The sequence below is a fragment of the Pyxicephalus adspersus genome, chromosome 2, assembly GCF_032062135.1.
Source record: "Pyxicephalus adspersus chromosome 2, UCB_Pads_2.0, whole genome shotgun sequence".
NCBI lineage: Eukaryota > Metazoa > Chordata > Amphibia > Anura > Pyxicephalidae > Pyxicephalus > Pyxicephalus adspersus.
In genome coordinates this window covers 87,130,962-87,157,994 of record NC_092859.1, presented here as the reverse complement: position 1 = coordinate 87,157,994, position 27,033 = coordinate 87,130,962, and the positions used below count along the sequence as shown (strand labels likewise).

The 27,033-nt window shown below is 42.5% G+C and overlaps 1 protein-coding gene across 1 annotated transcript in view; it reads left to right on the top strand.

Moving 5' to 3' along the window:
• The first annotated feature begins 19,181 nt into the window (after positions 1-19,181).
• The window catches only part of ZFC3H1 (zinc finger C3H1-type containing), a 34,313-nt gene continuing 26,461 nt past the window's right edge, over positions 19,182-27,033 (top strand). The window contains exons 1-3 of the mRNA XM_072401369.1: positions 19,182-19,718; positions 21,641-22,063; positions 24,794-24,849. Of these exons, the coding sequence (XP_072257470.1) occupies positions 19,334-19,718; positions 21,641-22,063; positions 24,794-24,849 (864 nt within the window). The 5' untranslated portion in view covers positions 19,182-19,333. The remainder of the gene's footprint in view (positions 19,719-21,640; positions 22,064-24,793; positions 24,850-27,033) is intronic.

Genomic DNA, 27,033 nt, shown 5'->3' with positions numbered 1-27,033 from the left:
GGGTACAGGAGGGGGAGAGAGATGATAGGGTGCACTGCTAATAATGTGAGGTGATATGAGGGTACAGGAGGGGGAGAGATAGGTGATGGGCTGCACTCCTATTAATGTGAGGTGATATAGGGGTACAAGAGGGGGAGAGATAGGTGATAGGATGCACTCCTAATAATGTGAGGTGATATGGGGGTACAGGAGGGGTGAGAGATGAGTGATGGGGTGCACTTCTAATAAAATGAAGTGCTTTGGGGGTACAGGAGGGAGAGACAGGTGATGGGGTGCACTCCTATTGTTGTGAGGTAATGTGGGGGTACAGGAAGGTGTTGTCTACAGGCACCTGGCAGGTGATAGAGTGCACTGCCTTTGTTGGAGTGTGATGTGGGGGACACAGATGGTGTTGTGCTGTTGTTATTGGAGGATGATATGGGGGTAAAAAAAGGGAGTAGGTGGAGTGCCTCTATGATTGCTAGGTGATATGAGTTTTAGGAAAGCACAGGTAGCAAGACAGGTGTGCCGATTTATATTAGGGTGATATGGTATTTTAGAAATTAGGAGACAGATTGTGGGGTGCTCTTGTGCTTTGCAGGGTGATATTGGGGTACAGTAAATGAGATAGTTGATGGGGTGCACATATAATTTTACGAGGTGATAGGGGGCTCATGAATGCTATGCTATAGATGTGGGGTGATATGGCAGTTTAGAAAGGGGGATACAGGTGCTTGGGTGTGCTTGTTTTGTTGCAGAGTGATTTGGGAGTATAGAAAGGGGCAGTTGATAGGTGCACTGGTATTTTCGCTAGGCGATATGAGGATACACTAAAGTATTCCCAAGATGGTATGGCCGTATAGGGAAGGTAAGCCAGATGATAGGGTGGACTGCTATTATTTGAGGGTGATATGTGAATTTAGGAATAAGGGACCCATGATGTGGTGCCCTGGTAGAGTTTGATGATAATTAGAGGAAGGGGATCTGGAAGCTGGTGAGAGATGTTGGGACATGCAACTATCACACTGCCATTACTGCAGAGTGGTATTGGGTTCACAAAGGGTGAGACAGGTAATGGGGTGCACTGGTATTATTACATGGGGGTTATGGGGTTCATCAAGAGTCAGACAGGTGATGGGGTGCACTGGTATTACTGCAGGGGGGTATGGGGTTTAGCAGGAGTGAGACAGATGATGAGGTGCACTGGTATTTTTTCATGGTGGTATGGGGTTCAGCAAGGGTGAGACAGGTGATGGGGTGAACTGGTAATATTGCAGGGTGGCAATGGGCTCAGGAAGTGTGAGACAAGTGATGGGGTGCACTGGTATTTTTCCAGGCTTTGTGGTTCACCAAGGGTGAGACAGTTATTAGGGGGGGAAATGGTATTATTGCAGGGTGGTATGGGGTTCAGGAAGTGTGAGACGAATGTTGGGTTGCACTGGCATTTTTGCAGGGTGGTATTTAGTTCAAGAAGTGTACGATCATTGATGTTGTGCACTGGTAATAATGTAGGATGAAATGAGGGTGCAGGAAGTGTCAAAGAGGTAATAGGGTGAAATGGAATTATTGCAGGAGATATAGAGGGATGGGGAAAAATAAAGACAGACGTTTTGTATACCCGTGTTATTGCAGGGTAATATGGGGTTTACAAAGGGGGAGATTGGTTTTGGAGTACACTTCTATTGTTGTGAGGTTATATTGGGGAAAAGGAGGGGATCAGACAGGTGATGAGGTGCACTGGTAATATTGCAGAGGACATGTAAGGATGGGGAAAATGAAGACTGGTGTTTTGAATACTGGTGTTATTGCAGGGTAATATGAGATTCAGCAATCGAGAGATAGGTGATGGGGTGCACTCATATTGTTAGATGATATGGGGTACATGAGGGGGTGAGGCAGATAATGGGATCAACTCCTATTTTTTTAGGGTGACACACACTTGCTGAACCCTATATAACCCTGTAATAACACCAGTATACTAAAGAACAGTCTTCACTTTTCCCCATGCTTCATATTCCCTGCAATAATACCAGTGCATCCCATCACCATTCTCACCCTTCTCTAAGCCCTTACCCACCTGCCCACCTAGAATTAAATATTATTGCAGGGTTTTATGTGGTTCAGCAAGGATAAGTCAGGTGATGGGGTGCACTGGTATTATTGCAGGGTGGTACAACATTCAGCAAGGTTGGGTCAGGTGATGGGCTGCACTAGTTTTTTTGCAAAGTGGCATGTGGTTATGAAGTGTGAGAAGAGTAATGGGTTGAGCTGGAATTACTCCAGATCACATCACAACAATAGGAGGGCACCCCATCACCTATCTCTCCCTTGCTAAACCCCATATTACCCTGCAATTACATTGGTGAACAAAACACCTGTCTTCGCTCTTCCCCATCCTTCCATATCCCCTGCAATAATAACCAGTGCACCCCATCACCTGTCTTACTCTTGCTCAACCCCATTCCACCCTGCAATAATACCAGTGCACCCCATCACCTTTCTCACCCTTGCCTAACCCCATATGCAGGGTGGCATGAGGTTCAGCAAGAGTAAGATAGATAATGGGGTGAACTGTTATTATTGCAGGGGATATGGAAAGATAGAGAAATGTGATGAAAGGTGTTTTTTATTCTGGTGTAATTGGCTAATATGAGGTTCAGGAAGGGAGAGATAGGTGATGGGGTGCCCTCCTATTTTGTGATGTGCTTGGGGGTACAGGAGGGGTGAGACAGATGATGGGGTGCACTCCTATTGTTGTGAGATGAAACCCCCTTTGTTCAGATGTTCACCCTTTGTATATGGTTCAGCAAGAGTGAGACAGGTGATGGGGTGCACTGCTAATATTGTAGATTCATATGGGGTTTAGGAAGAGTGAGAGAGGTGATGGGGTGCACTAGTATTATTGCAGGATGGTATGGGGTTCAGCAAGGGTGAGACAGGTGATGGGGTGCACTAGTATTAAAGAATTATTGCAGGGTGGTGAAATGAGGTTGCGGGAAGTGTCGAACAGGTAATGGGGTGAATTGGTATTATTGCAGGGGATATTGAAGGATAGGGGGAAATCAAGACAGTCATTTTGTATACTGGTGATTTTGCAGGGTCATACGGGGTTCAGCAAGGGAGAGATTGATGATAGGGTGCACTCCTATTGTTTGGTGAATGGGGGTACAGGAGAGGTGAGAGGTGATGTGGTACACTGGTAATAATGCATTGTAGTATGGGATGCAGCAAATGTGAGGCATATTATGGGGTGCATTAGTATTTTTACAGGGTGGTATGGGGTTCAGCAAGGATGGGATAGGTGATGCAGTGCACTGGTAGTTTTGCAGGGTGGTATGGGGTTCAGCAAGAGTGATAGATAATGGGGTGATCTGGTATTGTTCCAGTTGTTTTTTTTACTTGTGTTATTTTAATTTAATTAGGGGTTCGGGAAGTGTTATCTACAATAATACCAGTGCACCCGATCAGCTGTCTCAACCTTCCTTAACACACATATCACCCTGCAAGTATACCAGTAATACCCATCACCTAGGTCTCCCTAGCCAATCTCCAAATTTCCCTGCAATAACACCAGTATACGAAACACCCATCTTAATTTTTCCCCATCCTTTCATATCTCCTGCAATAATTCCAGTTAAACCCCATTATTTGTCCCACTCTTTCTGAACCCTTTTGCACCCTGCAAAAACACCAGTGCACCCCATCACTCCTCTTACACTGTTACTTCTGCAGGTGGGTATGGGGTTAGGCAAGGGTAAGACAGGTGATTGGGTGCACTGATATTATTGAAGCGTATTATGGGTTTCAGCAAGGGAGAAATAGGTAATGGGTATTACTGATATTTTTGCAGGGTGGAATGGGTGTTCAGAAAGGGTGAGACAGGTGATGGGGTGCACTGGTATTATTGCAGGGTGGTAAGGGGTTCAGGAAGTGTGAGATTAGTGATGGGGTGCACTGGTATTACCAGGAGTATATATGGTTCAGCAAGAGTGGGACAGGTGATGGGTGCACTGGTTATTTGTTCAGGAAGGTATGGGGTTAAGCAAGGATGAGACAGGTGATGGGGTGCACTGGTGTTATTGCAGGGTGGTATGGGGGTTCAGCAAGAGTGAGATAATTTTATGTGGAGCACTGGTAATATTGCAGGATAAAATGAGGGTGCAGGAAGTGTTCAACAGGTAATAGGGTGAACTGGTAATATTGCAGGGGATATGGAAGGATAAGGAAAAATGAAGACGTGTGTGTTGTATACTGGTGATAATGCAGGGTAATATGGGGTTCAGCAAGGGAGAGACAGGTGATAGGGTACACTCCTATTAGGTGAATGGGGGTACAAGAGGCGGTGAGAGGTTATGGAGTGCACTGGTATTATTGCTGGGTGATATGGGGGTTCTGGATGGCTAAGACAGGTGATGTAGTGCACTGGTATTTTTACAGGGTGTTATGTGGTTCAGCAAGGGTGAGACAGGTGGTGGGATTCACTGGTATTATTGCAGGGTAAATCAGAAAAGGTGGTTCAGAAAAGGTGAATCAGAAGATGGGGTGCACTCCTATTGTTGTAATGTTATATTGGGGTACAGGTGGGGGTGAGACAGATGGTGGGGTGCAACATACCACCCTCCAATAATACCAGTGCACACCATCACCTGTCTTAGCATTCCAGAAGACCCATATCTCCCTGTGAGAATACCGGTAATACTCATCACCTAACTATCTGTTGCTGAACCCTCTATTACCCTGCAATAATTCCACTGCACCCCATCACCTTTCTCACCCTTGCCAAACCCTATACCCACCTGCAGTATTAGCAGTGTGAGACAAGTAATGGGATACCCTGGTAATATTGCATGGTGGTATGGGTTTCAGCAAGAGTGAGATAAGTAATGGGCTTAACTGGAATTATTGCAGGGGTTATTGAAGGATGGGGAAAAGTGAATCCAGGTCTTTTGTATTCTGGTGTTTTTGCAGGGTAATTTGGGGTTCAGAAAGAGAGAGAAACATGATGGGATGCACTACTATTTTTGTGAGGTGACTCACACTTGCTGAACGCTTTACCTCTCTACCAGTTCACCCCATCACTTGTCTCACTGTTTCTAAACACCATACCACCCTGCAACAATACCAGTGCACCCCTCACCTGTCTCACCCTTTCTGAACACCCATATCACCCTGCAAGAATACCTGTATTACCCACCCCCTTTCTTTCACTTGCTGTACCACATATTTCCCTGCAATAACACTAGTATTCAAAACATCTGTCTTCACTTTTCCCCATCCTTCCATATCCCCTGCAATAATGATGGGGTGCACTTGTATTTTTGCAGGGTAGTAAGGGGTTGAGCAAGAGTAGGATCATTTTATGTGGTGCACTGCTAATATTGCAGTATGAAATGAGGGTGAAGGAAGTGTCAAACAGGTAATGGGGTTAACTGATATTATGGCGGGTGATATGGAAGGATGGGGAAATATAAACACACTTTTTGTATACTGGTGTTATTGTAGGGTAATAGGAGATTCAGCAAGCAAGAGATAGGTGATGGGGTGCATTCCCATTGTTTGGTGATATGGAGGTACCGGAGAGGGTGAGAGGTGATGGGGTGCACTGGTATTTTCTGTGGTATGGTATGGTATATAGTACTGGTATGGTCCTCAGGTATTAATACAGGGTGGTATAAGCTTCAGGAAGTGTGGGACCAGTGATGGGGTGCACTGGTATTACTGCAGGGTGCTATGGGGGTCAGCAAGAGTGAGACAGATATTAGAGTGATCTGGTATGTGTGTACAGGATACGGAGGGATCGGGAAAAGTTATGACAGTTGTTTTTATACTGGTGTTATTGCCTGGTAATATGGGGTTCATAAAAGGAGAGATAGATGATGGGGTGTCCTCCTATTGTGATGTTATATGGGGTACATGAGGGGGTGAGAGTGGTGATGGAATGATGGGATGCACTCTTATTGTTGTGAGGTGACTCGCCCTTGTTGAACCCTATACAACCCTGCAATAATACCAGTGCACCCTATCACCTGTCTCAACATTGTTGAACAATTTTCCACCCTCCAATAATACCACTGCAATCCATCACCTGTCTCACCCTTTCTGAACACCCATACCACCCTGCAAAAATACCAGTAATACCCATTACCTATTTCTCCCTTGCAGAACCCCATAATACCATTCAATAATATCAGTGCACCCCTTCACCTGTCTTACCCTTGCCTAACCCCATACCCGCCTGCAGAAGTAGCAGTGTAAGACAAGTGATGGTGTGCACTGGTATTATTGCAGGATGGTTTGGGGTTCAATAAGGGTGAGACAGGTGATGGGGTGCGCTAGTATAATTGCAGAGGGTTATGGGGTTCAGCAAAAGTGAGAAAGATAATTTTATGGGGTGCACTGGTATTATTGCAGGATGAAATGAAGGTGAAGGAAGTGTCAAACAGGTAATGTTCACTTTTGTCTGTCTTCACTTTTCCCCATCCTTCCATATCCCCTGCAATAATACCTATTCACTCCACTATCTGTCTCATCTTTGCTGATCCCCATACCACCCTTCAATAATACCAGTGCACCCCATCACCTGTCTCACCCTTCCCTAACCCCCCAAGTGTAAGACAAGTAATGGAGTGAACTGGTATTACTGCAGGGGATATGGAAGGATGGGGAAGGGGATATAGAAGGATGGGGAAAAGTGAAGACAGGTGTTTTTTTATATTGGTGGTATTGCCGGCGAATTTTAGTTTCAGCAAGGGAGAGGTAGGTGATGGGTATTACTGTAATTATTGCCGGGTGATATGGGTGTTCAAGAAGGGTGAGACAGGTGATGGGTGCACTGGTATTATTGTATCAGGTATCACTTCCTGGACTCCATGTGACCCTGCAATAATACCCTTGCACCCTATTGCCCAACTCACCCCTGTTAAACCACATACCACCCTGCAAAAATACCAGTTTACCCCATACCAGTGTACCTGTCTCACACTTTCTGGACCCCATTACACCCGACATTATTACCGGGGGACACCATCACTCATCTCGCACTGCTATTACTGCAGGTGGGTATGGGGTTAGGCAAGGGTGAGACAGGTGATGGGGTGCACTGATATTACTGCAGGGGATATGGAAGGATGTGGAAAAGTGAAGACAGGTATTTTGTACACTGCTGTTATTGCAGGCTAATAAGGGGTTCCGCAAGGGAGAAATTGGTGATGGATATTACTGTAATTATTGCAGGGTGATATGGGTGTTCAAGAATTGTGAGACAGGTGATGGAGTGCACTGGTATTATTGTAGATCACCCTATCACCTGTCTTGTCAACCTTGTTGAGCCCTTTACCACCCTCCAATATTACCAGTGCAAACCATCATCTGTCTTTCCCCTCCTGAAGACCCATATCTCTCTGCAATAATACCAGTGCAACCCACCACCTCTCTCCCTTGCTGAACCCCATATTTCCATGCAATAACACAAAACACAAAGCAGTATACAAAACACCTGCTAATAATAATACCAATTCACTCCACTATCTGTCTCGTCTTTGCTGATCCCCCATACCACCCTGCAATAATACCAGTGCCTGTCCCACCACCTGTCCATCACCTGTCCCACCCCTCCCTAACCCCCCAAGTGTGAGACAAGTAATGGGGTGAACTGGTATTATTGCAGGGATATGGAAGGATGGGAAAAAGTGAAGACAGGTGTTTTTTATACTTGTGGTATTGACGGCTAATATTAGTTTCAGCAAGGGAGAGGTAGGTGATGGGTATTACTGTAATTATTGCAGGGTGATATGGGTGTTCAAGAAGGGTGAGACAAGTGATAGGGTGCACTGGTATTATTGTAGATCACACTTCCTGAACCCCATTCCACCCTGCAATAATACCAGTGCACCCTATCACCTGTCTCAACCTTGTTGAGCCCTTTACCACCCTCCAATATTCCCAGTGCAAACCATCATCTGTCTTTCCCCTCCTGAACACCCATATCTCTCTGCAATATTACCACTGCAACCCACCACCTCTCTCCCTTGCTGAACCCCAAATTTCCATGCAATAACACAAAACAGAAAGCTGTATACAAAACACCTGTCTTCACGTTTCTCCATCCTTCCATATCCCCTGCAATAATACCAATTCACTCCACTATCTGTCTCATCTTTGCTGATCCCCATACCACCCTGCAATTATAGTAATGCACCCCATAGCCTGCCTCACCTTTGCTGAACTACATTCCACCCTGCAATAATACCAGTGTACCCCATCACCTGTCTCACCCCTCCCTATCCCCCCAAGTGTGAGACAAGTAATGGAGTGAACTGGTATTATTGCAGGGGATATGGAAGGATGGGGAAAAGTGAAGACAGGTGTTTTTTATGCTTGTGGTATTGCCGGCTAATATTAGCTTCAGCAAGGGAGAGGTAGGTGATGGGTATTACTGTAATTATTGCCGTGTGATATGGGTGTTCAAGAAGGGTGAGACAGGTGATGGGGTGCACTGGTTTTATTGTAGATCACACTTCCTGAACCCCATGTGACCCTGCAATAATCCCCCTGCACCCTATTGCCCAACTCACCCTTGTTGAACCACATACCACCCTGCAAAAATACCAGTGTACCCCATACCAGTGTCACACTTTCTTTTACAAAACACCTGTCTTAATTTTTCCCCCATCCTTCCATAACCCTACATTAATACCAGTCACCCCATTACCTGTTTGACACTTCCTTCACCCTCATTTCATCCTGCAATATTACCAATACACAATATAAATATTTCAGGAAGAGAGATGTGATATGGGGTATAGGAGGGGGGTAAGATAGATGATGGGGTGCACTCCTGATATTGAGAGGTGACTCACCCTTGCTGAACCATATTACCTTACAATTATACCAGTGCACCCTTTCACCTGTCTCACCCCCGGTATCGACCGGTAATATACCTGGGCAAATAATTTGTCTACGTCTGATGCAAGAATCTGTCAATTTTAAGACAAATGGTCAGACCATATAGAATGCTGATGGTTGAGTGTTTTTTTCTAAAAGCATTCATTGGTTCTGTTTCATTTACTTTTGCCCCTAATCATTCCCAACTTTAATTTTTGGAGACAGCATTTCAATACCTATCATAATTCCTAGTGGTAATTTGTGTTTTAGGAGGAGACTTTAATGTATTTCTTGATCTGCCTAATGACTTTGAGACACTTGTATGCCATGCCTCTATCCCACAAGGTTAGAAGCCTTCAAATATTTTATATTCTAGTCTTGTTCTTGTTCACAAGTCTTTTATGAGGATTGACTTTTTTCTGATGACACATACAGGTTTAACCCTTTTTACCCAATCTGGCATTGGAAACATCACCCTTTCTGTCCACGCACCATTTACTTTACAGTTTAAGTATATGTATCAACTAGAGTAGTCAAATTATGACAATCTTACGACAGCCTGCTTCAGCACCATGTGATATTATTAGTTCTTTTGCACAATTAAAACGTATTTGAGCAGAATTCTATTGTATATGTACACCCAGCAGTCTGAGCGGAACACAAACCTTTCATGCAGAGAACCCTGATTAGCCATGGAACACGTCCTCCCACAAACAATTAATTTTGCTGACCTTGATTCCAAACTGCTAGTAGCTAGAGAAGCACTGCTAACTGTCTTGATAAGGCTAAAGCTGCTTTGACAAAATGCCAACATACTTTTTTTGGGTTTGTAAAAAATGCAGTAGAATTTAAGCTAATGCTGTCTGATTTCTCCTTAACTTCCCTTCACTCCTACATCTCTTACATCAAGAGATCTCTAAATAGAATAAAGGCACCTTTTTGTAACCTTCAGAAAATGGGGGTATAGCCTAAACCTATTGTTGTTCCCTCAGTGTTAATCACACTGCCATTGTGTAATGATAGTTTACCTCCCTCTCTCTGCTCTCATCCAACTGTTTTAACATTATTTTTGTATGCTCACCAGACTAGTAATGCTGACCAATATCTTACCCCAACTATCCCCACACTTTTCTATACCTGGCAACCCTACGTTCTGTCCCAGCATGTTGGACTCTGGATACAGATACTTAGCAGAGCTAGCCACTTTATTGCTTATTTATTTAATTTATTTGCTTGATTTTTTTTTTGTCACAGAACCCCTTGGCCCTCCATGTCAGAAATGGAAGATGATTCCAAATTTACTCCACTGGGCTTTGGTGCATTATCCATTTCAGACTTTTTTTACGCTTTCTTCCATCATTAGACCAGTTTCTCTGTTCCTACTTTTTTAGAGCAGCTTTGTTCAGGTCATGGTCCTGTACATCAGGTAGTGTCCTTGCTATATGCAGCCTTGATTGTTCCAGAACCTGACTCCACTGTACTTACAAAGATGGGAAATGGACTAGGGTATGGTGCAATAACAAATCTTCATGTTGTTTCTCTTTGCTCATAAGTCCTCCTCCACCAGTACTGCCTACCAAGAGCAGGGATACAAAATCATCGATTAATTGGAGTCCCGACACTTTACACTATACAGTTTTTCATTGGAGAAGTCCCAAGTGTTGATACTGCAAAGGGGTAGGCATGCTTCTTTCTATATTTTGGGACTGTCCAAAAAAAAAAAAAAAAACTTTTGTGGTCTCAGGTCTATCACAGTATGCAAAAAATTTACAGATCATGAGATCCTTTTTTAGCTGGCCTACTCCATGTTCCTCTAGTCCTGCCTATAGTAATTTTTTGCTCACTCACCAAGTTAATACGGCTCGGGCATGAATTCCAGCTCTCTGGAGTGAAGCCGGGACTCCTACTGTAGCTCTATGGTTCTCTAAAATGAATGAGGTCTTATATTAGGAAGAAATTACTGCTACTTTAAGGGGTACCGAGGAAAAGGTGGGTCAAAGATGGTTTGATGGGTGTTGGGTCCAGTATTTGGATAGAAAATAGCCCACTCATATATGAGCAGGCTAATTCCCATTCAGTACAAGGACCTTTTCATGTCCCCTAGTGTTAAGGTCTGATAAAGAGATAGGGAATAGCCCACTCATATATGACCAGGTAATTCCCATCCAGTATGTGAACCTCATTATTCCTTAGTGGTCAGGTCAAGAATTTGAATAGGAAATTGCCCTCTCAAATAACTCCAGGGTAGTTCCCATCCAGTCCAAGAGCCTTATGATGCCCACTAGTGGTCAGGTTCCGTATAAGGATAGGAAATGGGCCACCTATATATGAGCACCCTAATTCCCATTAAGTATAAGGACCTCATCATTCCTTAATGGTCAGGTCCAGTATTTTAATAGAAAATAGCCCTCTCATATAAGAGCAGGCTATTCTCCATCCAGTACAAGGACTTTTTGATGCCTAGTGGTCAGGTCCAGTTCAAGGATAGAAATTAGCCCACTTATATATGAGGGGGATAGTTCTGATGCCCCCTTAGTGGTCAGGACCGGTATGGGGATGGGATATAGCCCACTCATGTAAAGGCAGACTAATTCACTTCTAGTAGAATGACCCTTTGATGGCCCCTAGTGGTAACGTCCGGTGTAAGGATAGGAAATAGCTCACTCATATATGAGCAGGCTGATCCCCATCTAGTACAGGCACAAGTATAAATGAGTGGACTATTTTCTATTCAAATACGGATCTGACCACTAAGGAATAATGAGGTCCTCATACTGGCAGGCCCGGTACTTTTACTGGATTGGAACTAGTGATAACCCTTCCCAATACCAGACACACTTCCAGGTAACTGGTCCCCTGCATGCTTCTTTCAGCACACCCTCTCACATTCATCTTTTGTCCCATATTAGAAACCCTAATCTACAGATAGGTCCATAAATATTTTGACAGAGACAACTTTTTTCTAATTTTGGTTCTGTACATTACCACAATTAGTTTTGAATGAAACAACTTGGATGCAGTTAAACTGCAGACTTTCAGCTTTAACTCAGTGGATTGAACAAAAAGATTGCATAAAAATGTGAGGAATTAAGCCTTTCTTTCACACCATCACTTCATTTCAGGGGCTCAAAAGTAGTTGGACAAATTTAAAAGATGAAAATAAAATGTTCATTTCTAATACTTGGTTGAAAACCCTTTGCTGGCAATGACAGCCTTGTAGTCTTGAACTCATGGGCATCACCGGATGCTGGGTTTCCTCCTTTTTAATGCTCTGCCAGGCTTTTACTGCAGCGGCTTTCAGTTGCTGTTTGTTTGTGGGCCTTTCTGTCTGAAGTTTAGTCTTCAACAAGTGAAATGCATGCTCAATTGGGTTCAGATCAGGTGACGGACTTGGCCATTGAAGAATATTCCACTTCTTTGCTTTAATAAACTCCTGGGTTACTTTGGCTGTATGTTTTGGGTCATTGTCCATCTGTATTATGAAACACCTCCCAATCAATGTGACTGCATTTAGCTGGATTTGAGCAGACACTATGGCTCTGAACTCCTCAGAATTCATTCGGCTGCTTCTGTCCCGTGTCACATCATGGATAAACACTAGTGTCCCAGTGCCACTGGCAGCCATGCACGCCCAAGCCATCACACTGCCTCCGCCATGTTTTACAGATGATGTGCTATGCTTTGGATCATGAGCTGTTCCACGCCTTCTCCATACTTTTTTCTTGCCATCATTCTGGTAAATCTGTCCAAAGAATGTTTTTCCAGAATTGTGCTGGCTTTTTTAGATGTTTTTGAGCAAAGTCCAATCTAGCCTTTCTATTCTTGAGGCTTATGAGTAGCTTGCACCTTGCAGTGCACCCTCTGCATTTACTTTCATGTAGTGTTCTCTTTATGGTAGACTTGGACATTGATACGCCTACTTCCTGGAGAGTGTTGTTCACTTGGTTGGCTGTTGTGAAGGGTTTTCTCTTCACCATGGAAATGATTCTGCGATCATCCACCACTGTTGCCTTCTGTGGACATCCAGGTCCTTTGGCGTTGCTGAGTTCACCAGCGCTTTGTTTCTTTCTCATGATGTACCAAACTGTAGATTTTGCCACTCCTAATATTGTAGCAATTTCCCGGATGGGTTTTTTCCTGTTTTTGCAGGTTAAGGATGGCTTGTTTCACCTGCATGGAGAGCTCGTTTGACCGCATGTTGTCTGATCACAGAAAAATCCTCCACATACAAGCACACCCTCTCAAATCAACTCCAGGCCTTTTATCTGCTTAATTGATAATGACATAATGAAGGAATTGCCCACACCAGCCCATGAAATAACCTTTGAGTCAATTGTCCAATTACTTTTGAGCCCCTGAAATGAAGAGATTGTGTTAAAAAAGTTCCTCACATTTTTATGCAAAATTCTTGTTCAACCCATCTGAAAGTATGAGCTGTTTTATTTAAAATTAATTTTTGTGGTAATGTAAAGAACCAAAATTAGAAAAAGTTGTCTCTATCCAAATATTTATGGACCTAACTATATGTCCCCAGTACACCAAATGAAGTAGTAAAGCAAGAATAACTTAAAGTAGACCTAAACTAAAATGTTTACCTTACGTAAAAGGGTAGACAACACTTTTATATCTTTTTTTTTTAAGGTAAAAATTACCTTCTTTAAAAAAAAAAAAAAAATGTTAAAGCTCATTCTAATCCTATTGCCGCACAGAGCCTCCCAGGATACCTACATCCAAGGAAACTTCTGGCTGTCACTCCTGCACATGCAGATGCAGAGGCAGTACAAAGAAGGTGGAGAAGGGGAAAGAAGGTGGCGGCACCAAGCTCTTCCTCCAAGCTGGAACAAAGGCCGATATTGGGACGACACAGGACCTGATCCAGGAAACTACCAGATGGATCGATGGATCTGCGAAGGTAAAGGTGAGTGAATTTTCTTTTTTTTTTTTTTAGTTTGCTTCTACTTTAAAGCAGACCAACATTTTTACTTTACATAACAGGGTAGGCAACCCTTTTATGTAAGGTATTTTTTTTTTTAGTTATTGTTTAAGACTATTTAAAAAAAAAAAATAAATAAAGGGTGGGGTGGCTCCTGGGACCCATGTCTTGCATCCCAGGAGGTTTCTGGCTGCTCCTTTCCTGCAAAGGGAAAAAAAGGTGGTCTCATGCATTGATTGTGAGGTGGACACTCTTTCTTCCTATTTACAGCAGGCTACGTCACCTGATTTTGCCTGCCCAGTGCGAGATTAGGTGGCGTAGCCAGAAGAAGAAAGAGGATGGTTGAAAATGACAGCATCTCTGCGCTGGGGCGAACGAGTATAACAAAACAGCGTGGAACTCAATCAAAGGGAACTCCAGTTGGATTGGGGGATCTACAGGCGTAAAGGTGAGTGTGATTTTTTTATTTTAAGTTTAGTTCCACTTCAACACTTTGGTCATCTTGATTGGCTGAGAGAAAGCAGACAGGTTAGATTTTTATTGAATTATTTTTTGTTTTTCATTTTTGCATTCATAGTATGCAATAAAGGGCTCTCTTTATAAATTATTCCCCTGTCAGTTCTCTCTAAATTCGTTCATGATTTTCGCTTACACAGAAATATAAACAGCGACAGCTGTGCACTTTTGGGATAGGCTATTAGATGACAGTATAAGTCAGGGGTGTCAAACTGCCCGCCAATGCCTTCTGCAGGGAGTGATGCCGCTAACACAATTCACGGCATCACTCGCGTCCACAGATTTCTATAGACGCAAGTAAAGCCAGGAACTGCAGTCCCGGCATCACTAGCGACTCCCGTCTATGGAACAGCTGTCTGCTTATGCAGCTTCGCATTAGGCAGTTCCATAGATGCAAGTAATGCTGGGAATTGAAATACCAGCATCACTTGTCTTCTGTTCCTCTTCAGGGACCGGTCACTATTCCTTGCTCACAGCAGAAGAAATACAATACTCAGGAAGTATGAGTATTGCAGGAAACAAAACATAAAGTACAAGGTAATCATCTGTGTGAAATGTGTGAAACCATCAAAAAGAGATGTCACTCTTTTCTTTTCTCTTTTGTAAATAACTTTCTTTTTCTTTTCTAACAAGAGTTTTAAAGATATCAGATATGAGCACATAATTTATACATGTGTAACATTCATTTCATTATTTGGTGTCAATCTATTCAAGAACTGTAGCTAGGGGCTAATTAGTGCTTACATTGCATTGCCAAGTATTTTCTTGTTCCAGATTGCATGTTAAGCAATACCTCTGTTTCCATATAAAAATGTTTTATATTTAATTTGAAGGAATTACTTCCTATTTTTTAAATAAATTTCAAGTTTGTCCCCCGACTTAGTCTGAGTTTTTAATTTCAGCCCTCTGTGTATTTGAGTTTGACACCCCTGGTATAAGTCATTATTTTTTTTAGGAACTGAAAAGATATGCCTAGAGAGATACAACCATCTGTCAGCAAATATGACATCATAAATTGATAGGGGATCATTTATAAATAGAGCCCAAGGAGTCAACCTGCTTGTAACATTTCTACATTTTTTTAAGTTAAGTTTATTATTTTTTATGTTAAGTCACTTTAAAACCTATTAGCAAAACTTTTCCCACCCCCACTAACTCCTCCCTAACCTACCCCACATGGTGCAATCTTTCGTTATTCACCTAAATCAACCATCAACTGCTGCATCCTCTTCTCAATTCATAAAGCACCCTGCCTGTAAACAGTCGATAAAAGGTGTAAAACAAGCAGTGACATGGAAACCCAAAGACAGACCCTGCTGAAATAAAAGGAAAATGAGCCATGACCACAGCTTTAGCAGAGTGTTTTTTTGTTTTTGTTTTTTTAATTTTTAGAAGTTAAAGAGTTGTGAAACAGGATTATTATTATAATCCTTATATTAGCCTTATTTCTTCCAGCTATGTAAAGCATATGTTTCCATTTCATATAAAATTTACCAAACTCCTGCCCCACTCCCTTATTACTTATGTCTACCCATTAGCTTCCATAGATGTGGCCTTTATTCCTATTGTACCTTGGTAATTCTGTAATTACTATCTTATCAATGTTGACCAAGTAAAATGTGTGCTATATATCTGTGTTTTAACCACTGCTGCAAATAGTTTGTTAAATATTAATTTGTACAGTGTCACCTAAGATGTATAAAAGTTGTACTATAAATCAATAAATAAAATAAATGCTTGCCTGCTGCTGCAGGGATAACAGATCAAATTGTGCCTTTTTGTTCCTTTCTGACGCTCCTCTGGCTTCTAAAGCTACGTACACACTTCCAATTATTATCGTCGGAAAACGAACGACGAACGTTCCTGCACGATATATACGAACGATCGTATAGCACCGATCCTGCACATAGAGGTAACGACACGATCGTTCGTAGATATTGTACACACAATAGATACGATCGTTTAAGCGATAGAGGAACTATGTGCACGACAGGAAAGTGAACGGACGTTCGTTCATCACGCATGCTCTGAACATGGACGATCAACGAACGACCATACACACGAACGATGTTCAACGATCGTCGCCCAATCCGATCCGCCGGTCCGGTCGTTCGTTTCCAACAATTTTCCTCGTTCGTCGGCGTCGTTGGTTACTTTTTTACGAACGATTTTTTGCCCAATCGATCGTTCGTCGTTCGATTGGAACGATAAAAATTGGAAGTGTGTACGCACCTTAAGTCACCTATCTATGGTCACTTCTGTTGTAACCACATGTACATCCACTGCTAGAGTCTTCCTCTAAAAAATATCAATTGGTATTTTAAAAGCGCAATGCATAGAGGTTTTATGAAAAAATGTCAGATTATTATCTGTGTATTATTTCTTTCTGGTACACATACTGTAACTATGAGTCTGACAAGGGCTTGTCTATTGCTTATACAGTTTGCAGGACATTTAGCAATGCTGAGACAGCAAAGCAGTTCTAAATAGGAGCAGTGAGGAGGGATCATGTGACAGATTTATTACAATGTTACAGCAAGTTACAATAAATACCTTACTCAGCAGCTCTAAGGCTAAAGCTGCGTACACGTGTCAAATTTTTCTCGCCCGATAATCAGCATCGGCCAGATATCGGGCGAGAATCTGGCGTGTGTACAGCCCAGGTCGTTCATCGTCCGTGGATCCGTCCTGGCGGATCCACGGACGATGAACGATCCTAATGCAAGGGAAGGGGGAGAGCACGCAGCAGGGTGCCGCTCTGTCGTTCTCCCCCTCCCCTCTCCATAGAGCAGAACGTTGCTGTATGTACAGCACTCGTTCATGCATCTTGCGGTTCTTATCGTTGGAAAGGATCGTGAAAGATCCTTTCCAACGACAAGAATTGCACATGTGTATGCGGCTTTAGTCTACACAGACTTTTTCCCCAGCGATTAACCTGGTGCTTTAAAAGCCCATGTTTAAAATTCCCATGCGTTCCAATGGGCTAATCTACACCATGATGTTTCCTTGACGCGCGTTTATGAGCGTTATCCTTAACGTTCCTTGCAATGTTTAAAAAATGCTGGAAAACTCCCAAAAACATGGAAAAACTAGGTAAATGCTTTCATTGATTTCAATGGGGCGTTTTCCCGCGTTTATAAGCACCTAAAAAGTAAAGGACTGGTTGGCGAACGTTAAGAACCCGTTTTTAATGCGGAGAAAAGGCAAGCTTTAAAACGCTAATAAAAGTGCGTAAAACCGCAAGAGGAACGTTTATATGCGTTTTTAAAAACGTCTGTGTAGATCCAGCCTAATATAGCACTGGGATAGAATGAGTCCTAAATCAGACCATTTCCTAACTATGAGACTGTTCAATAAAAGTTGTGTGCAAAAGAAAACAAACAGGGGAAGGCTCTATAATGAGACCTTTAGAAGTCAAATAACCTGCTCTCCTCCAAACATGGGCACAGTGACCCAAATTTTATCAAAAGTGGCATTCTATCAGGCATAGAGTATGCTAGCTATAGGACTGCGCCCCTGTGGTAAAAAATTAGTTTAAAATACATATGGTAAGATATGTGTTGCCAGCTCACAGTATTTTCATTAGATGATGGGTGCATTTAATGCACTTTAGGTTTGTTATTTTCCTATAAATGCCCTCCTTCTGTAGACATACAAAAGATTAAGACTGCTACCAGCTGCCCCCATCTTGGATGTGATATATAACATTTGGACCCTTTCATAAGAGGAAAGGCCTATGACATGCAAAAAGGTATGGGTCTATGGTACAGAAATTACTCAAGTATTCAAACTTGCTGGCAGATTCAGAGGCATGTTGCAAGTGAATAAAAAATAATGTAAAGCAAAAGTGCTGCATGTAAAATTTACCAGTGATGGACCTACAGATTATTATTATTATACAGGATTTATTTAGCGCCATTATAATCTGCAGCGCTGTAAATTAAATATGGGATGCAAATCACAGACAGATACAGACAGTGACACAGGAGGAGAGGACCTTGCCCCGAAGAGTTTACAATCTAGGGGGTGGGGGAATTTACACACAATAGGAGGAGAGATATGTAGTGGTGGGAAGTAGTGATGGTTTCAAAAGACAGAAGAAGACGGGTAGGCAAGTTTGAAAAAATGGGTTTTGAGGGATCTGAATCTGAATGAGTGTAAAGTAGGAGCAAGCCGAATAGGACGAGAAAGACCATTCCAGAGAGTTGGGGCAGCTCTAGAGAAGTCTTGTAACCGTGCGTGTGATGAGGTTATGAGTGAGGAAGTCATTAGTAGATCATTGGAGGAGCGGAGAGACCGGCAGGGGGAGTATTTTTTTTACCAGGTCAGAAATGTAAGTGGGACAATACCTGTGTAGGGATTTGAAGGAAAAGCACAGGAGCTTGAATTTGATCCTGAGGTGAAATGGAAGCCAATGGGGAGAACTACAAAGAAAAGCATCAGAAGAAGAGTGGTCTGCAGAATTCATAATAGATTGTAGAGGAGAGAGTGGAAACTTGTTCCCTGATGTTTTTTCCTTATATTTTTATCCATTAAAAAATCATATCGTTTTATTCAAAAAAGCACTCATTACTTTTACAAAATAACCCCAAAATATTACAATGCTTTTTACTAGAATAAAAAAAATTGAATATTTTAAAGGAGATTACAGAATAAAATATATACTTTTTATTGATAGTAAGACCGTTTATGTATATTATAACAAAACTGATCAAAGTAGAAAAGAGTTCATTGTTTCATATTTGTAATTTTGTCAATGGACCGCACAGTCTCATTCTACAGTTCTGAAATAATCAGCTCAGCCCTGACACGCCATATCACGTGACCAGCGGGATTCCAGCGCCGTGCCTATGTGCGATGTGACGTCATTCGTATGGCGGTGTTCTCGCGAGATTCCTTATGCAGCAGGGCCTGGGTTATCCGGGGCTCCCGTAGAGGAAGGTGAAGCGAAGTTTTCGCGGTCCGCTTCTCCCAGACGCAGGAGCTGGGTTCTGCACATCTTGGCCCTGACCTCCAGGCGCCATGTCTGAGACGGCTGCTCGCCCTACTTCTCCCCGGGAGGAAGGCGAGCTGGAGGACGGTGAAATCAGTGACGACAGCATCCGACCCGAAAGTCCCCAGCATGTCCGGCACCGGCTGAGCAGCCGAGGACCCCCGCACCCCCCTTACAGGTCTCGCCCTCAGAGGCCTCCTCATGGCTACCGGCCAGCCCCCCGAGTGTCCCAGCAGCAGCCGCCGCCGTCTTCCAGGCCCTCGTTCTGGGAGCGCAGCCATGACACGCTGGGCCGGTTCCGCTCACGAGGAAGGGGGGGTCGCATCTGGGACCGGGGGGGAGAATGGGGGGAGCGAATTATAAAGCTGGGCGGACCGAGACCGGGAAGCTGGAGAGCCCCATCTCCTCGGAAACGTATCCTTCCATGTGTGGCCCCGGTGCGGGGGAATGGGGGACAATCAGGAAGCATGGGCACCTATAGCTGTCATCACTGCTCAGGAGTCATATTATCCTTCTATCAGGATCACTCCACACTGAGAACCTTCCACTCATTATATAAAGCTTCCCAGGCTATACAATCCTTATATTCTAGGCCTGCAGGTGATTAGGATATAATTGGGACGCTTCCTGCTTGTCCCAGCTCTTTCCCTCTCCGCTGTCCTCTCCCTGTTTAAGTCATCAGACATTGTCTGCAACTCCAAGGCAGGAACATGTGGCCTGATGGCGTGGGCTGGCATATTTAGGGAGAGGATAACATTACTGTCCCCTTTCTTCTTCCAGGGCAGTAATGCCAGGGTAACAAGTCATCCTCCATGTGACTGTCGCAGGTCACGCTGTTTGTGTACAGGCTCAGCAGCTGTCAGAGCGTATATTTAGCTGTGGTATCATTCACATATACAGGATTGTGTTCTAAAGCCAGAGATATTTTAGGTAAAGAGCAGGACTGCTAGGGTGAGCTGAGCTGCTGAGAGAAATACTTTGGTGCCCCTGCAACTTTAAGGATGAGTTGCTCCACAATTACTGCAGCTGTAGAACTCAGGGCTTGGTTTTAAAGTTGCCTTTCTGTAAACACGTAAAAGTTCAATTTTAGGCTTGCAGGATCAGGCAGGTAATTATTGCAGAAAGGGACATCTGCCTGATGGCTCCGGGTCTCTGGCTTCTAAGCTGAGCTGCGCATGCAGGGCATCAACTTTTGATTGGCAGGGAAACCCAGTAATCCTGGCTTCCCTTGCGTGTGCCAGGATGAATGATTTCCCGAGCGCCTACGTGGAACTTATGTTATGCTGGCACAGCCAGTCAAGATGGGTGAAGATTACCTGTAAGAGGAGGAGGAAGATGCGTTGCCCAGTATAGGGGAGTAAAGTAAGGATTTGCAGTAAGCAAAATACTTTCCCAGACAACCTTGCTGTTAGGGTATTTGGGTTATTCATGCACCCCCATGATAGCTCTTGGGCCTGATTGTAAACTTAGAGGTTTAATTTGAAAAGCAGTGAATCTAAAATTCACCGAAACAAATCTTCCAGGTCCCCGTGTTTGTGTTAATAGTTGATTCTTCACAAGGGGATATGCCAGATTGCTTTATAAATGACACTTTTAGACCCTGATTACTGAGTTGTTGGAGTCAGGGAATGTAGTACTTGTATATTACACATTACTTACTTGAAGAGGAACTAAACTCAAAAGTGCCGAAAAAAAAAAAAATTACACTTACCTTTAATCCTGCAGTGCAGTCGATCGATCTGGAGGTGTTTTCCAACTGGTCCCATGCCGTCCCGGTATCTGTCTCCGAGGCCGGCTGCGCCATCTTTGCCTCTTCCTCCTTGTTCTTCTTCCTACGTCACCCGACCCAGGAGCGAGATCGGGTGACGTAGGTTGGAAAAAAATCTTGCAGATCTCACTGCCCATGCGTAAGATCGTCAAATTTTTCCCTTTTCACGAAAAGGCACCTTCTGCGCATGCCTGGGTTGCATGACGTAGGTGTCCCATGAGGCTTTGCACTCCCATTCGTTCTCGGTTGCCTAGGTGATTGAGAATTAGGAGGACGTAGCTACACCCTTTTTTATTTATATTTATAAGTGAATAGCTGACTAATGTTGCTTCTGATACCTAAGATTTCTGGATGTTTTGAACATGCAATCCAAGCCCAATGTCAGTACCAAAACCAAATTGCAGCTCCTATTTTGTATCTGGACAGCTTCTTTTTACCCTTTCCTATAAACCTATAATCATACCTGTAATCACTGACACACCAAGCTTATATATTTACATGTGTATAACAGTATTTTAGGTAAATATTTAAAAAGTTTAAACTTTGTTTCCTTAACACCTCCTTTCAGTTAAAAGTGTTGTTTGGTCTCCACCTAGGAAATCTAGCCATGTAACAAAAAATGAGAACTGTGAAGAGAGCTTTGAAGATTTGCTCCTAAAATACAAACAGATAAAACTTGAACTTGAATCCATTAACAAGGATGAGAAACTAGCTCTCAAAGAACAGCATAAAAAAGAACAGCATGGTAAAGAACAGCATAATGTTTTGGAGATCACTGTAGAGCCTCCTGTTAAGGAAGAAAACACTACTGGTGATACTGTGACTCCAGAGCCACCTGTAGAAGAGAAACCACAAGTCAAGTCTTTTCAAGCCTTTGAGCTTAAACCCCTCAGACAAAAATTAAAATCCATCACTGAGAAGAAGAAACAAAGTGTTGTGGAAGAATCCACTTTGGCTGTACATAGCAGTGACACAGAGCCTCCTGAACAAGGTACGGTAGTGCTATGTCAATGCAGCTTTTTTACGGTTGAGTCTGTGGATAGTTGTGACTATTTCTGATTCAAACTTTTGTTTGTTCCCTTGCATTCTCATTCTTTAAATTCTGGGATAGGGAAGCTTAATCTTTATGGGTTTGTCAGAGAAATAGGTGAACTTGGGAACTTGATTGCAGATATCTTCACACCAGAGTACTCTCCATGGCATAAAAGCCACCGATATATTAAACATGTCAAAATCTATTAAAATAAATGGTTTTTGATATAGATGAATTGCTCCACGCTTGAACAACAAATGCTATTCTAAAAACACTGCAGCTGAGTTAGTCACAGCTGACCATAAACAAAACCTCTGAGACTGCATAATGATTGTTTGGAAACTTTTAGCTACTGGAGCTTCCAACTTCACCTGGTCTTTTTCTGGGTTCGACATTTTGGATCATCGTGATCTTCTGGCCCGACTGGATATAACATCCGCCCATTCCAATGAGTACAGCTAATTCATCCTGCCAGAAAGGCAATCGGAGAATGTGCGCCAAGAAGAAAAATAGCTGGCAGGTAGAAGGGTTTCTTCATTACAGCAGAATTGCCTGCCTGCAGTTTTTGCCATTTGAACTATAGTTTTTCTCTAAAGAGACGGTAATTTTGCACATTTAACATCAGTATTTTTAAATGTAAAAGCGGTACATTTAAAACACACATTATTTTTAATTTCCCGCCTGGTCTCGCACTCCAGCCTAAGGCTTGCAAGCAGATGCCCGGCCAGCATCTGCTTTCCCTGGCCTCACGTCCCCAACATTTACACGCTGGGGACGCAGATGCTGGCAGGCATCTGTGTAGCCTGGCGATGCTCAGGCGGCATTGCCAGGGGAGGCAGATGTCGGGCACTGCTGGAAAACGCCGCTGCAACGTGGGAACCAGGTAGGACTTTAGAACTTCCTGGCAATTCCACCCCGACTGTGGCTTGGGGTTACCGCTTTTGGTGCTGAAAACCCTGAACCACACTCGGGAATACTGCCATGGAGGTTAAACAGCAAGTCAATGGATTGACTAAAGCTATAGAGAGGGGAGTGGGGAGAACGAGCGAGTGGCACTCCGCTGCGCTCTCCTCCCTGTCGTTTATAGATCCACAAGGATGGATCCATGAACAAGGTTGGGTGACCTGTACATGTAAGATTCTTATCTGAAATGATCCTGACAGTTCATATTGTCCAAATATGAAAAAAAATGTGTGAATATAGCCTTAGCTTCTTCTGATTGTCCCCTCCCACCACTAAGACAAGTTTTCAGTGAGTGGGGAAAGTATCACTGTCTCTTAATTCATTAAAGTGTAGCTGAAAATTTAGTTCAGTTGAATTTTTTTTTTTATTGCCCCAGCACCCTTTCAGACTTGTCTGTTCCAAACCCAGAGATATTTGGCTGCTATACAGCCACTTGAAACTTCTGATAGACTTGCTTAGTTTGAGTACAAATTCAATGCTACAAGAATGAGGGCTTGTTCATGTCAGCAGCACTGAGCAATGTCCCCCAACATAGCCCCAAAGCAAATGGCTGTATTTTCTCTTTTTACACCAATGTGCTGCACTTGTGTGCATTATAGAAGAGGCAAATTAGTTTCTTTAATGCGCAGTGTGTTGCAACATACTGTACTTTGTTGCAACACATTCCAGCACATTGCAAAACAAGCCCTGAACACACAGCGCAATGCAAAAATACTTTCCAGCACAGGATAAGCATGCTAAGGCTGGGTCTACACGGGCGGTTTTAAAAACGCATGTAAATTTTCCCACTGCGTTTATTTGCGTTTTTATTCACTTATACTAGCGTTTAACGCCCCTGGAAAACTTCTATGCTGCACTTTCCCATGTTTTTACCACATTTACGTTTCACGCACCTATAAACGCGGGAAAACGCCCCCCATTGAAATCAAGGTATGCGCTTTCCCGCGTTAACCCTGCATTTTAATTTTTAAAGCGCTCCAAGAAGCGTTATCAATAACTCAAAAACGTGCCTCAAGAAAATGCCCTGGTTTATATTAGCCCATTGGAATGCATGGAAAATTCAAACATGGGCTTTTAAAGCCTCAGGTAAACACTGGGGAAACGTCCGTGTGGATTCAGCCTAAAGTATGTATGTATGTATGTATGAGCTCTTTACTACTACAGGTGCAGCCTCCTTTTAGAGCCCAGGTTCAGATTGCCTGAGGATTCCTAATGCCATGGACTAACAGAGAATATCCTATCTTTTTTTACCTGTATCCTGTGTGATGCTTCTAAATATTAGGTGAATGAAAATAGCTTAATTGGACAATAATCTTATGTTTGTAGAATACGCCTGACCTGGTCATCTGGATCTGAAACAAGTGATCAGACACTTTGAATAACTGTTATGTAGTTTCCATATATTCTAGCTCAAGCCCCCCTGCCATATCTCCACTGCGTTTGTAAAACTTTGGGTATCTTCCATATTAAGCTTTATGGAGTGCTTGGCACACAGGTTCCCCCTAAGATTAAGTCTGGAGCTGGTAGGGATCAGAGCAGAGTGCCCTCTATAATAATTTTTATACAAACAGTACACTTATCAGTTATCTAGCAAATTCAAATATGAAAACTTCGCTCTGAATTAAGGCAATTTATTACTAATAATGTGTATTTCAGTTGATTGTAAATGCTCAGATTTTCTGCTTGATTAAGTTGTTTGTGTACTTTTTTTTTTTTTTTTAACAGAACCTGATGAAGTTAATCAGATTTCTGAGAGCAATGCTTCAGGTGACACAAATGAGGTATGTAAGTTATTCTTTATTATATATCCATGATATAACATTTGTGAACAGAATAATCATACAAAGAATATAAAATTGCTTAAAATGTTCACTCCCAAAGATTACATTATTTTATCAGATAATTTAAATGGAACCACAAACATTTTTTTTCATCTTGTACATTATGGTATCTCATATAAACCCAATAACTGATTAATCATGACATTTTCCAGTTACATGTGCCAAAGAATGCTGGTGAAGCTAAACAAAGTATCAAACAAGTATCTTAAAGTTTCTTTGTTTTTAAACACCACAATTTATTTATTTCGTTTTTCTGATGATGTTTAGACTTTGTATTATTGGAAGAAAAAAAAGGTTTACATAAACCATACAAGTGACCATGTTCTTCTTTTTTTTTTTAGGTGATAGGGTAGATTATTTCCCAGCTAGCTAATATGGAGAGTGAATGCACCACCATCAGGTCCCCCTTTCAAGGTTTTCACTGTCACTGTGATCAATCTCTAGTACATACCAAGCGGGGTTAATTCCCAGTTATACTTGGTTAGATTTGCTAGTTTCGGTAATGTCTTAACCGGAATACGTTGTTTCTTCATCAGTATCCAGACTACTTTTTCTGCAGTTTTTCAGTCAGTATCTTCATATAGTGTGGCAGCTCTCTTCTTGCATGTTGCTGTTTTGAACATGTTCTAACTTAGAGCTGGATTAGCCACAGGGGATCCCTAGTATGAAGCTTCCGTGGGTGCTCAGTGGATGTATAGGTATCTCAGGTATACACTTGATACTCCTACAGTGCTGATCACATTATTATATTGCTATACCCAAGCCAAGATTGACTAAGGCTACGTTGTTGTTGTTGTTGTTGTTGTCGTTGAAAAGGATCTTTCACGATCCAGATCCTTTCCAATGACAAACAACTGCACGATGCATGAACCAGTGCTGTACATACAGAACGATGGAGCGGCACCCCACTGTGCTCTCTCCTATTCACATGCATTAGGATTGTCCATCTTCTGTGGATTACGATCGTCCATCGTCCGTGGATCCTCCAGGACGGTCGTTCAGACGATTGGACGACAAGCACTGTACACACACAAGATTCCTGTCCGATATCAGCTAATAGCCAATTATTGGACCATAACCATTGCACATATGTACGTAGCCCAATAAATGTCAGCAGGCACACAAGTAAAATCTTTAATATTTGTAGAATGTGCTCTGGGGTGTCTTAGTTTCAATGAAGGACCACTAATTTACAGGAAAGGGAGAAAAAGGTAAAGGGTGTGAGAAGAAAAGGGTTCTAGCTCTCTACCTAGCGTGTGGACACACAAAACCACACAAGTTTTCTCCCCTTGAACCACACTCCTCTGAAAGTCCAGAGAAAATCCATCATTGATGAAGTCTTGCTCAAGTGGTTGGAAAGTTCACATTTTTCTAGGCTTGAGATTATCACAGACCCCTGCCCCCTCCTGGAGAACTGAAACAGTAGTAATTAGGTTTGGGCAGGAAATACCACTAGGTGGTCAATCTGACCAATGTGTTAATGATCCTCAGGAATCCACTCATTAAAGATCCCTCATTGTCTCATTTCAGAAAACCATTGATGTTGTCTCAGGATATGTATCTTAACAAACAATGGTGTTTTTAGTCTGCTTTTCAGGAGGCAATAGTTATCCTTATATTCAGATCATATTAAGATCAACAATATTAATATAAAAAAATAAAGTATAAAATACTGGAGGTATAAGTAATTCTAAGGATGAACCATAATTAAAATGGGAAAATGTGAGGCACACACGTAGACCATTAAGAATTGGGAAAATGGTATGCTACTGTGGTGACCTGTAGTTCTTCCTGTAATGTAATTATGGTCTGGTTGTCCTTATTTTTTTTTTTTGTTTACATTAGAGTATCTTGTAGTTTTTGTTATTTTAGTATTGTGGTTATTGTTCACTTTTTTTTTGTAAGATTTTTCGATTTGTACCTTTGTTTGTTCTCCTCTTGCATGAATCTTTCTTATGGTCATTTTTGGTTTCTCTCCAACCTCACCCCCCACCCCCTCTAAATATTTTTTGGAGTGTGCTTTCAGGAATAAGTGGCACATTGATATTGTGATCTAACAATGGCTGGTATTGGCTAAAATAACTTGGCACCCCAGTGGTGTTGCTTTATTCTAATATGCTTTAA